The following is a 14751-nucleotide window of genomic DNA, read 5'->3' as shown; positions in this document are numbered from 1 at the left end:
GTAGGACTAGACTGCATTTAAAATTTAGAATGTTTGTCATTGGGATAGACGTTGGCACTGTGTGAAGCACTGACCGAAGTTCGAACTAATATAAAGGAAGAATCTGGTGGTTGACTAAGTAGCTTCATCATTTTAATAAATGAAACAACAATGCTACTGGCTACAAGTTGCACACAAATTGTAACTATTGAAGCAGCATATTAAGGAAAATATTCAAAAGATAAATGTCTCTGAACATCCAGAATACTGTAATATCACCACGCGGCGTGAGCAGCCCGAAAAACAACGTTCACCTAAGCAGTTCCTCCGAATAGTTAGCTTTCTCTTTTCAGCACGTAGCAAGCTGCCCAAAAACGAGCTGGCAGAGTTGCTTCGGCGCTCACGTCCTGGCTTTTGCCAATTTCTCTCGTCTTAACAAAGGAAGAAACTCAATTGCAGGCCTTGCCTGTTTCTATCTATCTGAGATTTTCTTCGTCTGGTGCCACTCGACGTTGAATAGCTGTCAACGTCATGAAACGCCTTGCCGGTGGAGGGATAATGCCATCAACGCCAATCTCTTGCTTGCTGTCCATAACTCGTTAGCCGATAACTCATTCTCCCCTGGTGCGTTCTGAGTTAGTCTCTCATTTTGTTCTCTTTGTCGCAGTCACCAACTGCACAACGAAAGTATCACGAGGTATCAGCCGAAAGGCACTTGAAATCTTTTCTGCTTTCCATGATTTTATTACTTTCGTAACGTTCTTATTTTCGTGCCGTTATTTTTAACGTTCGTAAGCTTCTGTGGGCATCCTAGATTAACCAAGAACAGGCAACCTGCGTCTGCACAGAACAAGCAGTACTAATGTTTGCCCCGGACATCTGGTCACGCCGTCTTACGCGGTAACTTGCTGTAGCAAACTTCCTTGCTTTCTTCGGGCCGTGACCCACTGAAAGTCTTCTGTGCGCTCTGAGGCTGTTTATTCGCTGCCCCACTGTCGCTATAAAGGGCGGAGAAAGAGGAAATACGTTTCTCGCCTTGGTGGATTGCATTACAAGTGTGTGCTTGCGGTTTGGCTACCCTTCATTGGTCGTCTTTCAGAAATCAGGTCAAAGAGACGTTACTGACGCTCGGTTATTCGTCACTCGTGGTGAACGCTAAATGCTATTGCTTCACCAGGGGAAACTACAGTCCTACTAAACTGAACTTGTAAATCGTATGAATCTTTATTGATGTTTTCGCTAGTGACTTTGGCTAGTGAACGTGGCCAAGGAACCCTTGCGGACTCCGAAACGTCTCTGCGTGTTTCACCTTGAATTGGTCAGTGGCCGCAACTTCTTTATTGTCATGTTACCGGACCTGACTAACTTTCGTGAAATCCTTAACGACTAATGCTTTGGCTGTGGAAAATATAGTCAAATTGCTGCATGTATGTTAGCCTAAAAGTGAGAGGCGGCACTATCGTTGAGAAAGATGCTCATAACCCCATTGTTTACGCACATTGTCGTCGTTTCTATACATGTTACTTGACATATGTTCAGAGAAGAAGACAGAACATCGGCACAACTTCTGGATGCGCTTGTACAAATCCATTCCTCGGTATTCGTTTCGTTTAGCTGTTGTCAGGCAAATGGCAAACGCTGACGCTCTATATGTTTCATCAGTAAATGCCGCCTGCTGAAAGGCGATATGCTCTGAACAAAAGCCTCGAGTCTCTTCCTTTTCGGAATAGTGTGTGTGTGTGTGTGCGTGCGTGCGTGTGCGTGTGCGTGTGCGTGTGTGTGTGTGTGTGTGTGTGTGTGTGTGTGCGTGTGCGTGTGCGTGTGCGTGTGCGTGTGTGTGTGTGTGTGTGTGTGTGTGTGTGTGTGTGTGTGTGTGTGTGTGTGTGTGTGTGCGTGCGTGCGTGCGTGCGCGCACGGTGACATCCACGAATACGCGCGCACGAACCGAGCAGCACAATCAGACGTAGGCGGCTAAGGGCATGGCGTGCGGTGAATTCCGAGAAACCCTCGTAAAGCGGCGGGACAGTTGACTCCGCCTAGTGTTCGTATCTTGAACGCAGCGGGGGCGTTACAAGAAGCTTTCTTGAAGTTCACACGTCGTTTCTTGTCGGGCTGCCAGGCGCATCGCTGTCGCTTCGAATAACCGGGCTAATGCACCCCACGTTTTGACAGGCGCGCTGCTGAAACTCCTTCTTCTCTTTTCAAAGAGCGTGGCGGCTGCGTTTTATCTCGTGGGACATTTTTTGACAGCCACAGGCGACGTGTAAAAGCCAGAGACTGGAGACATTGTACGTCAAGCGTCCATCTAACTCCTATGATAACGCTTCCGCCAATTGGATTGCGCCCGAGCGTGACATGTCATATAATTTAAAGCATTGAAGATATTTTATAGGCAGCTTCGGAAATTCGTTCCTTGTTTGAATCCAGATATGTATCCCGCTTATGACGTGCAAAATAGCATCGTCATGAGCGTCTATGAAGACTCGTCAACTATCTTTGCCTTAATGAAGATAAATTCATTAATTTTCTTTTTCTTCCGTGAAAGTAAACGTCAAGATCTGTGGAAATTTTTGTGATATGCTGCATTTGCAGTTTTATTTTGCACCAAAGTGTTCACAAACGACCTAATCAGTTTTACATTGGTGCTATATTCTGCCACGTAACAATAATGTTGCATTGTCGTCAGCGCGTTAGTACCCTACCTTGACCTGCATAGAGAACTTGTACCCATTGCCATCATTAAGCAGTTTAATTATATTCTCTCACGAAAGCTCTCGTTTAGTTTGCATTTTAGTCCAGCACTGGACAAATTCACCTGTCAAAGGGCGAAGGGCCGCAAACTTGTACGCGTTCGAAAAGCTTACGTTCCGTTGCGCCTCACGCGATTGGCTTAGATTGGCCTATAGGTCGCGATATCAGCGCGACCTTTTCGAGCGCGTCGGCTTTTCGAACGTCGTCTTTTTGGATGCGTACAAGATGAGAACTTATAAAGCTGCATAATTATCGTAGTGTTCGTTACACTGTCACAGTGCTGAGACTCATTGAGCGTGCAGAACTTCCCCATGATTTTTACTCGTTCTCTGTTTTCCTCTGCAGGTTGCTTTTGTTGGCTTAGTCTGGGCAAAATCGCGCGTTCCTTCGGAAGCAACAACTCATCTAATTAGGACAGATAATGCAAGTTAGCAAACGTAATCGTGTCGTACAAGTGGACATAGGTGACCGTGTAGACATAGCTCATGTTTAGGACGATCTTAGGACACTTAAGTCACGTTAAGTGATACTGCAGGGCTCTGAAGAACGACTCTGACAAGCTGTAAATCGTTGGCGATAGTCAGACAGTATTTTTGTAGTACTGTAACAATAGGCTCGCCAGATCTCGTAGCTGCCACGACACCTTTTCACAACTCGCAGCTAAAACAACACGATTTTCAAGAGCCCACTGTCGAACACGTGTGCTCGAAGTGTTTCGCATATTGAGGCCTTGCGTTGAAATTATTTCCAACGTGGTAGTTCTGAGATCACACGCAACACTGACCACCAGGTATGCCAAGAAGGCCTCCTGCTGTACTGTAAGCCACTATCGCACCTTAGACAGTAAAACGTTGCATGAAGTACCCGTCTTATGTGGTGCCGGTCATGACTGTTCTCAGGTCCATGGCTTCCGTGTGTGCTCGAAGATGGCGACTGTGGACGAGGCTGGCAAGGCCGGAGCGTGCGCTGCGTAGACGCACGAGGCCACGCCGTCCTGGAGAGACACTGCCATCGCCACGTCAGGCCGCGCTCTGTGCAATCCTGTCACACAGAATGCGATGACGGCAGTGGTGCTGCACATCGCCAGTCACTCAGGTGAAAACCTCATCTCACCACTGCTGACAAGGCGTACAGGTGTGCTTAGTTAGGCTCTCGAAAGAAGACACATGCCCTTTGGTTGCAACATCCAATAATTCGGCAAGATGATTCTCGCATTGAATTTTATGTGATCATAAGGGGTCAGTGATGTCAGGGGCGATAGGGGTCACATGGGCCACTCCAATAAGAGAGGAGAGGACGAACTGTTTCTGGAGTAAAGAAGACATCAATCATTTACTTATACCTATACTTAAATCATGAAGGAGGAAGATTAAATTGAGCGCCGGCTGTCGTGATGTCTGTTAATGTTTCCCGATGGGTGGGATCTGCAGAGGATTACAAATACTCCAAACTCGTCGATCGATGCTTGTCATGCGCTGCTCACTGTGTTTTGTCCAGCCACGAGCGTATTTCCAGGATGAGTCCGCGCGTTCAAAGCCGAATCTTAAAAAAAAATTAAAAAAGAGCATCAAATCCTTGGAAGTCAAACTGAGCCTTAACTTACGTTGTAGAAGGGCCAAGCAAGTGTTGAGCAGATCTAATTATTTTTCTTATAAGCTTGCTCGGGTTATGGTCTTGTTCATGAAAGATGGAACGAGGCGGAATTCATTATGCGGCAAGTTACTGATCGCTTTTCTCAAGATATTTTCTAATCCGCCCAGATGGCAAGCTGGCGAGTGGAGTCCCTGCGAAGAGGTAAACGGGCGGCCGCATCTACGTAGCCAGTGCAGACCCGAGGCGCGGGACACTGAGGGTCTGGCCCGGCGCAACGTGAGCTGCGTCTTCGAACCCGAGGCCGGATCTCCCCGGGTCGTTGATGCAGCTGCCTGCATGCACCTGCTGCAGCCGCCAAGCGAAATGCCGTGCGCCATCAGTTGTCCACAGGTGAACGAGTTGGCACAACCCGCGCGTCTTGCAGGGATTGTAGCATCTGAGAGGGAGAGAAAAAAAATTATGAACGCAGGAAAACTGGAGGACAGCGCATCGGAGAAGCAACCGTTTTCCAATCTGAGATTACAGTGCAAGCGTGTTGTTACTGCACACATTTGTGCCGTATTTCCACACGCACTGCTACTGTCAAGCCTTTACATACACATGTCATTCCGAGCCCCTTTCCCTTTCCCCCAGTGCAGGGAAAGCCAACCAGACACTGTCCTAATTAATCTTCCTGCCTTTCGTTTATCTTCTCCCTCTGTCCTTATTCACTATTTTCTGTTCTCTTACACGAGAGAGAGAGAGAAAGGCAAAGGAAAGAGAGGGAGGTTAACCAGAGATTATCTCCGATTGGCTACCCGACATCACGTTGTAATAACGAGGCCAATTTTACTTTAGCGATGGTGGTGTTTTCATCTGCTCGACGTGTTTCGACCTACTATCATTCCAACATTTGCTTATTTACACATAAATGACGTGCTGTTGGGATGATAGACAAGAGAAAAAAACGTCATGCGTCCAAATTACAGAAATTGCTTCTTGCATTCTCGGACACAATCGGCCTTGTCCAAATAGACTTACCTCCGGACACAGTATAGTCTACGTGGCAGTAACTAGTGCAGAGTACTCACGACCCTTAATTCAGGTTGATTTCTTACATTTATTTAGATTCCTGGGTTTTACGCACGAAAAATAAGTTTTGATTATGAGGCACGCCGTAGCGGAGACCACAGGATTAGTTTCGACCATCAGGGTATCGCTAACGTGGCCCCAATGCGCGAGAGACGGGCGATCTTGCATCTCCCCCTCCCCCCAACCCACGTCGAAATGCGACCGCGGCGGGTGTTGCATTCTTTAAAACTAGAATAGGGACTTTTTTCGCAGCTTCAGCGATTCGAAAACTGCGCCTGCATGTTTGTTGCGTTAATTCATTTCTCATAGCAGCGAGCTTTGGCCACCGTACGCGATATTTCAGTAGAACTTGGTGGGCTGTTTGGTTTAATTACTGGTGTCTGCTATCGGGCGCAGTCCGTTTCCCACGATGGCAAAGTATATTTTCCACACATTAGGAACTTAGGACAGGACACAAATAATTGATAAGGGCTACGCGATATATTCTCAACTTATTCGCACTCCCTGTGTCTCCTTCGACACACCGCATATCCCGAACTCTCTATTTAGTGAATTGAACTCCATTGTGGCAATAAGGAATGGCTTTCCGCACAACGAGCATGCGCGCAAGAAAAGTTAAAAAAATTAAATTATGGGATTTTACGTGCCAAAACCACCTCCTGATTATGAGGCACGCCGTAGTGGAGGGCTCCGGAAATTTCGACCACCTGGCGTTCTTTAACGTGCACCTAAATCTAAGTACACGGGTGTTTTCGCATTTCGCCCCCATCGAAATTCGGCCGCCGTAGCCGGGATTCGATCCCGCGACCTCGTGCTCAGCAGCCCAACACCGTAGCCACTGAGCAACCACGGCGGGTCCGCGCAAGAAAGGTGTTCAGGGCAGATGGGCATACATTGGCGCGCACCTGTACCACCCACCTCTCCTGTATTTGTACCGTTTGCGCCCAAAGCTGTCGTGCGCCAAGATGACGCGTCTAGTCTCCCTGCCGGCTCTTCGCAGGACTGCGTGGTGACGCCGTTCGAGGCCTGGCCCGCGTGCCACAACGTCAGCGGCTTCGGCAGCTGCAAAGCGCACAGCGTCGTCCGACGGCGTGTCGTGCTCGTCGGCCCGTCGAACGGCGGCGCCGAGTGCCCCGCTCTTTCCGAGACCAAGAAGTGCCCGGCGCGACCGGGGTGCCGCGAGTGGCGCAAACGCAAGTCCCGCAGGAAAGCGCCCGCCGCAGACTACGTGCTCCGGGTCGGGCCCTGGGGCGAGTGCCAAAGTGATTACTCCATCCTACAGCGGGAATCGCTGGGGACCCAGGAGGGCTCCGAGTTGCCGGTCGCCTCCCGACAAGCGCAGCTGGGCGTACGCCGGAGGAAAGTCGCCTGTCTGGACGGCAACGGGGTCCTAGTCGACATCGGGTGAGTGATGTCGTCGCTCATTTGAGCTTCCGGGCAGTTTATTATGCGCAGTTGGTTCTACATTATAGCTGCTAGGTCTTTCGTATAATTCTGGGTCATAGCCAAAGTTTCGTTGCCACTTTTTTTTAAATAGCATGTTATATCAGACGTTAAACTAGCAAACGCAAACGCAACAAGTAAAGTTGTTGTGAAGTTATTTTGTAAACGCCTTAATATTTACTTTAAAATATTTAATTTGTTGCGTTCTTCTGAATTTGGTTTTCGAACTGGCAGTTCGACTAACTTAGCTTTAATGTAGCCTAACTGACTACATTCGTCACTTCATTGATACGGGTAACTTCATTGGTTCGGTATTTTTGGACTTCACAAAAGCTTTTGATACGACTAATCATAGTGTACTTTTTGCTAAGCTAGAAGCCCCGGAAATTTCCCGTCCAGCACTAAAACTTGTAAAACATCGCCTGCACGATAGAGAACAAGCAGTTTTTTTCCGGAAGTGTTTGTTCTGATACAAAAGTTATTAACCAAGGTGTACCACAAGGCTCCATACTAGGTCCATTACTATTTACCATTTATATTAATGATTTACCCCCGTGTCTTAAATCGGCGCATTGTGTACTATAGACAGATGATACTGCTATCCCGTTCCGCGACAATTCTTTAACAACCTTAATTATTCAACTAAGCCGTGAGCGTGACCATATTGTTGCATGGTGTTCTTCCAATCAGTTAGTTATCAATCCTTCCAAAATTCAATTCATTATATTCCGATCTAGCCAGGGAATACTACCTGGCTTGCCTGAGATAAGTCTTGATGGTCATCAGATTCATTTCTCCGAGTGTGTATCATTTTGGGCATCAAATTAGTTTCCAACCTAAAGTTTTCTCAACACATTGCCTTCATTAAGCAAGTGTACCTTCAGTATTAGAGAATTAATCAAATCAAGGGCATATTTCTCCAAACACGCATTATTAGCGCTATACATTGCTTTCATTCAGAGTCACATTAATTACGGCATTGCTTCCTGGCAACACAAATCACTGTCATATCTCGTCTATTCAGCACTTACAAATTTCTCCGGAAAGGCGAAGCAGTATTAGTAATAGCGAAGTATAAAACAATTTCACGAAGGAAGATTACACCACCGAAAGAGGCAAGGTTATTGATGGTGCGAGAGGACTCGGGCTGTGACATCGAACGGTCTCTTATTATGAGGTCTTGTATGTACTTATATTAGGGTGCACCTTCACTGAACAATTCTTTGAGATCTCGCGAAGTTTCTTCGACTGCAACTGTTATTGAAAGTTATATATATGAGGTTCGGAAAGGTGGTTGGGCCCCAGCTCCCTTCCTGCCCCCCCCCCCTCCCCCGGAATAATTAAATGTTTCCGCCGATGCGTGCCTACAACATTCAAATGATTACTTGCTTCCGTCGTACCCACCAATGCACACTAGCCAAATCTAACCAGGGAGGCTTCATAGCGTACAATTTCCACTTAAGCGCGGGACTGATGCGATGTGGCCTTATCTGCGATTCTTTTACACTAGTAAATGCTTTCAAAAATTAGAACAAGATATACCTACGCAGGACACTACGTTTGGTAAATGAAACATTAGCATCGGTAACATCCTTAACTCATCCCTAACAGCACAAATAATGACGATTACTGGGGGAGAAAACTGGACTCTACAGACGTGTTCATCGGGGACAGTGAGAACCTCTTTCTGAACTGTAACGCGGGAGCACAAAGGCAGGCGCAGTAGCGTCTGCAATGCATATGCGCGTGGCTTCGCGCTCAAATAGCGCAGTCCAGAGAGCATTATATGGCTACGCCCAGCAGGGTGCTCTCGTTGAACGAGGTCTATAGAGTACTGTGACAGTTGTCAATGCGAAGTCATGCTTTCCTTCGGGGCCCCCATCTAATAGAGTGCTGGTCGTTCCTTCCGGCGCGTACAGGAAATGTCGGCAAAGCGACGGGAAGCAGCGTCCGCTGCCGCACGACGCCGAGTCGTGCGTCGTGCCCGTGCACTGCGTCGTGTCCCCGTCGTCGCCGTGGCACCTGGAGCGCGAGGGCTGCCAGCTGGACAGCGGGGAAACCTGGCACGGCGGCCAGCGGCTGAGGCGCCGCATGCGTTACGTTCAGCAACTCCCGTACGGCGCTGGAAGACCGTGCCCTCCCCTAGTCGAGACGGCACTCCAGCAAGATCGCCTGCCGCTGTGTTCTAGGTGGGCGCCGCATGATCTGCGAATCACATAGTCACCGGTGTCTGCCTTGTCGCACGGATAGCCATGGACACAACCTAACTTGCCTGAAGAGAGCGAATGAGTTAATGCATTAGCAAGCGAGTGCACATTTGCGTATGTTTCTGGGGGGGGGTCCTCTGTGCGTGCGCGATTTATGGTGTGCGTGTGTGTGTGTTCGTGTGTGCACTCATGCCTTAATGCGTACTAACTCAAGACGAGATAACTCCAATGGCTGAAAAACACAACTAAACGGTGTGCCGCGTACAATGAAGGGATGACACATGCTTAAAGTGTACTGGTATCAACATAGTTGGAAGAAAGTACTATTCAGGTATACTTTATTGTTATAGCAAATATATGAACACTCCAGCTAAACTTCTGCAGGGTGTCCCAACTATCAAGCACCAAGATTTAAAAACGTGTAAATGCCACGTAGCTGTACAGAACCAAGGTAATGTTTTTTGCCGTCGCTTTGAGATATTCATATTGTTTTTTGCATTCCACCTAATTACATAAATAGACTTAATTAATAAAGCATTTTCTCCAATATTACAATTAAATGGAAAGTGTGAATGAGAAAATTGTAGACCAACAGGAAAAACTCCTGATGAAGCTCCTTCTTGCTCAATACCTGCTACATAAATGTTTTTCCGAACGTGAAAGAATTGCGCGAGTACACGCAAAATTGCTGCGCGACTGGTCACTCGAGGCCCCTTGAGTGTATTTGCGGGCTTCTTTGATGCTCAGAAAAATACTGTTATGTAGCATGTATTGAGCAACAGAGAGCTTTATCAGGAGTTTTTCCTGTTGCTGCATAGTATTTAATCTAATTAGGATATTCGGATAATTAATTAATTAATTAATTAGGACATATTATGTCATTAGGCGGAATGCAAAAGAAATAATATGTATCTTTCAAGCGATGGGAAAGTTTCCTTGGTTCTATTCAGCTACGTGACATTTGCATATATTGAACTCTTTGTGTATGATAATTGGAACAGCCTGTATGTACGTGAATGAGTATATATGCTATATTTTTATCCAGGATGTATATGCAAAATAGATACTATACTATTTAACCGCCAAAGCTGATCAAACGAGATCTGTGTTCTTGATTGCATTGTTCCTCGGGAGTTCTGGGAATCGCAGCTCGGAAGCAAAAGTCGTGAAAAATTTCATTCATAGCGCATGTCTTGCATCCTAAATCTGCTGAGTGTTAAAAAGTGCCATGAACGATAATTGTCCACAATCGGAAAATGGCGCAATTTCATTGGCACTGCTATTTACGGGCAATACAGTGGCGCTTGCGTGATGCCATTACATGCCCTACACGGCATGCTGAAGCTTCTAACCCCCGTATTCAGAAATGTGCCTTCACTTGAAGCTCATGCTTGGCTTGGTATGGATGACACCTGGTGCGAACGTGCCCAAGACGCTCATTGCGTTTCTTTTGGTGCGTTCACGACAGGCGTCATTTAAATCAAGTTAAGCATGGGCTTCAAGTTAACATACATTTACGAATACGGGGGTAAGGGTTTAAGTTTAAGGGTTCAATGTCAAGGGTAAAGCTTTTAAAGGTTTACACGCGTATATGGCACCTCCGCGTATAGTCGAACTCGCGCATAGTTGTAACATCATCCGAGGAGTACAGGCGTGACGTTAAACTCTGCTATCGCTGTCAGTGCTTTGCCGTGTACCTGCCGAGTGTTTCAGAAGGCAACAGAAGACAACTGACTCGGAAAACAAAGCGTATATTGGAGTTCTTAGGGCCCGTTCTGTCCGTATCCATGTGTTCTCCTTGTTCCGTAATAAGCCATAAGTTCTAACAAAAGACCGCTTAGTTGCACCTTACTAGAACTTCTTTTTCCGCTCCGCCTGACGCCACGGGAAAGGTAATAGCTCATTCTCAGTTACAAAGTTCTGGCATTCGCCTGGTTCGGCCACCATAACTCACGGAAGCGAAAACTTTTCTCGGTGTTCGCGAGGATGCGGCAAAGGACGCATGCTAACGCTTTGCTGACACAGACTCCTGCGTGCGTGGCCAATGTTTTTGCATGCCTAACGGAACTTTCCGTCCGCGATGCGGGCCCATTGGCAACAGCGGTTTTCCTCGAGGCAGAAGCGTGGCGACCTGCATATTTCACGCGAGCGAAAAACGCGTCGAACGCGTTTCTACCAGAGCCCTGCTGCAGCTCACGCACGCGCGTCAGAGATCCTTTTATCGTCGTCGGCTTGAAGTTTGGCACACATAATAATGCACACACGTTAAACAGTCAACAACGCTATACAAACGAATCACGGAGACCCACTTTCCGCGGTGAGGAACCAACGTGTTTAATAGGGAGAAACGCTAATGTGCGGGTGCACAGCTCTCAATTGTTGTACGATCCTCATAACGCCGTGAACCATTAAAGGGTCGTTCGAAAATCTTCGTAAAGTGGGAATCGCACTTGTCCAGCGTGGCCGTGTGGCCAGTTCAAACAGATCTGGTAGCTGCTGCGTTCTACAGCCCCTATTCAGAAAAACCTTTTAAGCTAGGCTCGTTCGTAAGGGAAAATTACATCGAGTCCCGATGCTGTACATATTACAAGCGAAGGCGGCCGATGAATGGCAAGAAGCTCGCGCTTACAAACAAAAAGCTACATCAATTCGGCCCCAGATCTCTTACCGCAGAAGCGATTTTTCTCGAAGCCTCCCGCAGAATTCCGTTTCATAGAAACTATACGTCGTTGCCTGACATGGCTCAACGCAAGATAGCACATAGTATGCCACGTCCGCGTAGTTTAACTAACTGTGCTACCCCGCTGGTTGCCGGCTCTGTGCTCTAGAGTACGACGCAACGATGCAATAAAAGCTATCTAAATATCCTAACTTCAACTAATGTGCATCTGCAAGCGCATCATTCCTTTAAATAACTGAATTTGCTTCTGTAGCTCTTTCGGCCGTTTTGAAGCGAATGACTTTCTTTGGTTCTTTCGCACGTTTTCGCATTCTTCTGGGCACGTACGTTGCCGTATGGCAAGTTTATGTGTCTTTGAGACACACGCGCTATCGCACGAGAGCTTTGCGGCTTGGATGCTGTGGTCGGTGGTAGCGCCATGTTGCGTTTATGCGCTGATAATTATTATTTTGCCTGTTCGTCCACGCTCTCGAAATGTGCTCGATGCCATATACTGTGCTCTCGATGCCATATACTTGTAAACCTATTTGTAGCTGCTTTCAATGTTCTTGCGGTGTTAAATGGGAGCAGCTTCTGCAGCAACCTAGTTTGGTTTAAACATGAGATACAGCCCTTAATTATTCCTAAAATGCGACATCACGACGCCAACTCTTTTTGGCACGCCAACCTGTACGTATTTTTTTAGCAACAGATGGCGACCAGATCGGTCGATTTGGCCGTTGTCGACAAGCATGATTCAGACGTTACGTTAAAGTTACCGTGCGCATGTTGCGCAGAGCGTCTGGCATAAGTTAATCTGAGACTGGCCGCTAGTGCGACGGTCACATTGGAACGAAACTTTCCGGAGCAATGCCTTATTAAGGCAGGGAGCACCGACTTTACCCGCGCTAATATATCAGGCGCCTGCAGGCCCATAACCATTAGAATAACTAAGTTCTCCGTTTTTTGCGACTTATAAAGGTCAAATGATCATTTTGTTAGAAGTTACAGACCAGTTTCTTGAAGACGACGGGAGCTCTAGCCGTGCGTGTACTTGATACAGTCTACAGAGTGGATAGTGACAATTTCACGCCTGAGAATGTGCACTTTATTGTGCTATTGTCGCTTGCCGACCGTTCCCTTTCTTTCCTTTCTTTTTCTTCTCTTTATTTGGTTACTTAATATTACGCAGATCATAAAAATGGGACTTGCGCTATGATTCATATTTTCCGGCCACCTTGATGTGCTCAGCTCCTTCTTGTGTGTGTATATATATATATATATATACATATTTGCGACCCTGTAGGTCAGCTTACAGTATTCGAATGGAGTGCATACGCTGCACATTTCTCCTTTACTTTTCTGTTACGTGGAGTTTTGAAAGCAGCTATACGATGAGCGTGTCAGGCAATCTTCTAATCCACCCTACCTTCGCTTTTCGGCCCGCACAGTTTCAACTGGGCAACGTCCGAGTGGAATGCCTGCGTTCCGGTGCCTGGCACCCACTGCAATGGTGGCACGCGACACAGGAACGTCACATGCGTCAGGACCAAAGGTATTATTCCTCAGCACCCTAAGGATGGTTTGCGAATAACAGGAGCTTTCGTTATGATCTAATAATTTCTTGTTATATATACATAAGGATTGATAGGTTCTGCACGGAGATTGTCTTAAGAAAAGTCTTAAGAAGAATATTGGATAGTGGTTTAAGTGACAAAATGAATGTGATGGTTGGATCTCGGCTTCAATATTCGGCTGTTCAAAACGTCTTAGCTTAGAACTAGTGAACGCCTGACACTGCATGCGCTGATTGCTTGCGTAAAGATGTGGCCTAGGTTTTATATTTGTTAAGGTGGCAGCCGGTGTGAGTTGCAGTGGACTTCCGTTAACGTGACATCAGAAGCGCCGCAAGTATTGCGGCGTACGTTGACTACTCTGTTGAAGCTATATTCAGCTCTCCTAGCCGTATGCACTGCAGCCAATAAGCAATGAACCGCATCGAATTGGCGTTTATTAATGTATAATCGTGAAACTTTGCGCTAAACAAATCGGGAGAAAGGAAAAGTACAAGGACGAACGCTTTGTAACAACTGGTTCTATCTTTTCGGAAACATTAGGCCTAAATACCGTACAGATCTGTGCAATATCTCAGGATTCCATCTATAGGGCGCAGAAATCGATCCCGTTAAACGTCTGGAATTGATAGATGCCAGAAAAGTAGCAACGTCTCTTTATCTAACATAGCAATGAATGGGTGAGGCACACAATCTTCTTTTTCCTGTGGAATGTCAAAAAAATGAAATGTAAGAAAAAAATAAAACCAGTTGTTAGGAAGTGCTCGTCGTTGTGTATCTTTCTCTGTATCCGTTTGTTTAGCGCAAAGTTTCATGATGAATCAATTCCAACTAGGCCGGCTCGCAGTGATGCTTCATTATTGTAGTCTGGTTTAACATACTGCCTTTCGTAGAGCGGAAGGTCCGATGACTGGCACGAACCAACCGGATTACCGAAAGAACGACTATACGCTATTCCGAATCTGCATAATAAATGCACATACCAAATCTGTTATGCATCTGATTAGCTCGATCCTTGAGTCTTCGCTTAAGGTTGGTCGCTATAGCGATCGCTTGTAAGCAAAGCTATTACATTCGAAAATTATATGTACACAGCACGCCCTTATTAAGAGAAATGAAATGAACTGCCCCAACAAAGGCTGAAGAATTTGTGCTATTCGTGGCTGCACACGAGTCGCGGTAAATGACCACTTTCTGAGAATCGAACATTTTTTGATATCTATGCGAAACGTTACCTGGCCTTCTTCATGACTGACCCCTGCTGAATAATAATTAAGAAAATTAACTAAAATCAAGGATGTTATTGTCTGCAGCACATTAAGCGTATAGGGGGAGGAGAAACAGAGGACATTGCAAAATGCAGGCTGATCTAGCAGGATTCAGCCTTGCAAGTATAGCTGGCAACAGCTTCGCCTGAGGAGCTGGAGTTTGAGTGGATCCCGTGATAGATGCGATGTAAGACAGCGGTTTCAGT

The 14751-nt window shown here is 46.6% G+C and overlaps 1 protein-coding gene across 11 annotated transcripts in view; it reads left to right on the top strand.

Moving 5' to 3' along the window:
* The window catches only part of LOC135898392 (thrombospondin type-1 domain-containing protein 7A-like), an 818428-nt gene that overhangs the window by 606720 nt on the left and 196957 nt on the right, over positions 1 to 14751 (top strand). For all 11 annotated transcript variants that reach the window (XM_065427299.2, XM_065427298.2, XM_065427295.2 and 8 more), the window contains 5 exons: positions 3630 to 3825; positions 4491 to 4713; positions 6395 to 6798; positions 8757 to 9026; positions 13155 to 13258. In XM_065427299.2, coding sequence (XP_065283371.1) covers positions 3630 to 3825; positions 4491 to 4713; positions 6395 to 6798; positions 8757 to 9026; positions 13155 to 13258 — 1197 coding nt within the window. The remainder of the gene's footprint in view (positions 1 to 3629; positions 3826 to 4490; positions 4714 to 6394; positions 6799 to 8756; positions 9027 to 13154; positions 13259 to 14751) is intronic.

Source organism: Dermacentor albipictus, chromosome 4, assembly GCF_038994185.2.
Source record: "Dermacentor albipictus isolate Rhodes 1998 colony chromosome 4, USDA_Dalb.pri_finalv2, whole genome shotgun sequence".
NCBI classification, from domain to species: domain Eukaryota; kingdom Metazoa; phylum Arthropoda; class Arachnida; order Ixodida; family Ixodidae; genus Dermacentor; species Dermacentor albipictus.
The sequence above is the reverse complement of the archived record's forward strand: the minus strand, read 5'-3'. Positions and strand labels throughout refer to the sequence as shown.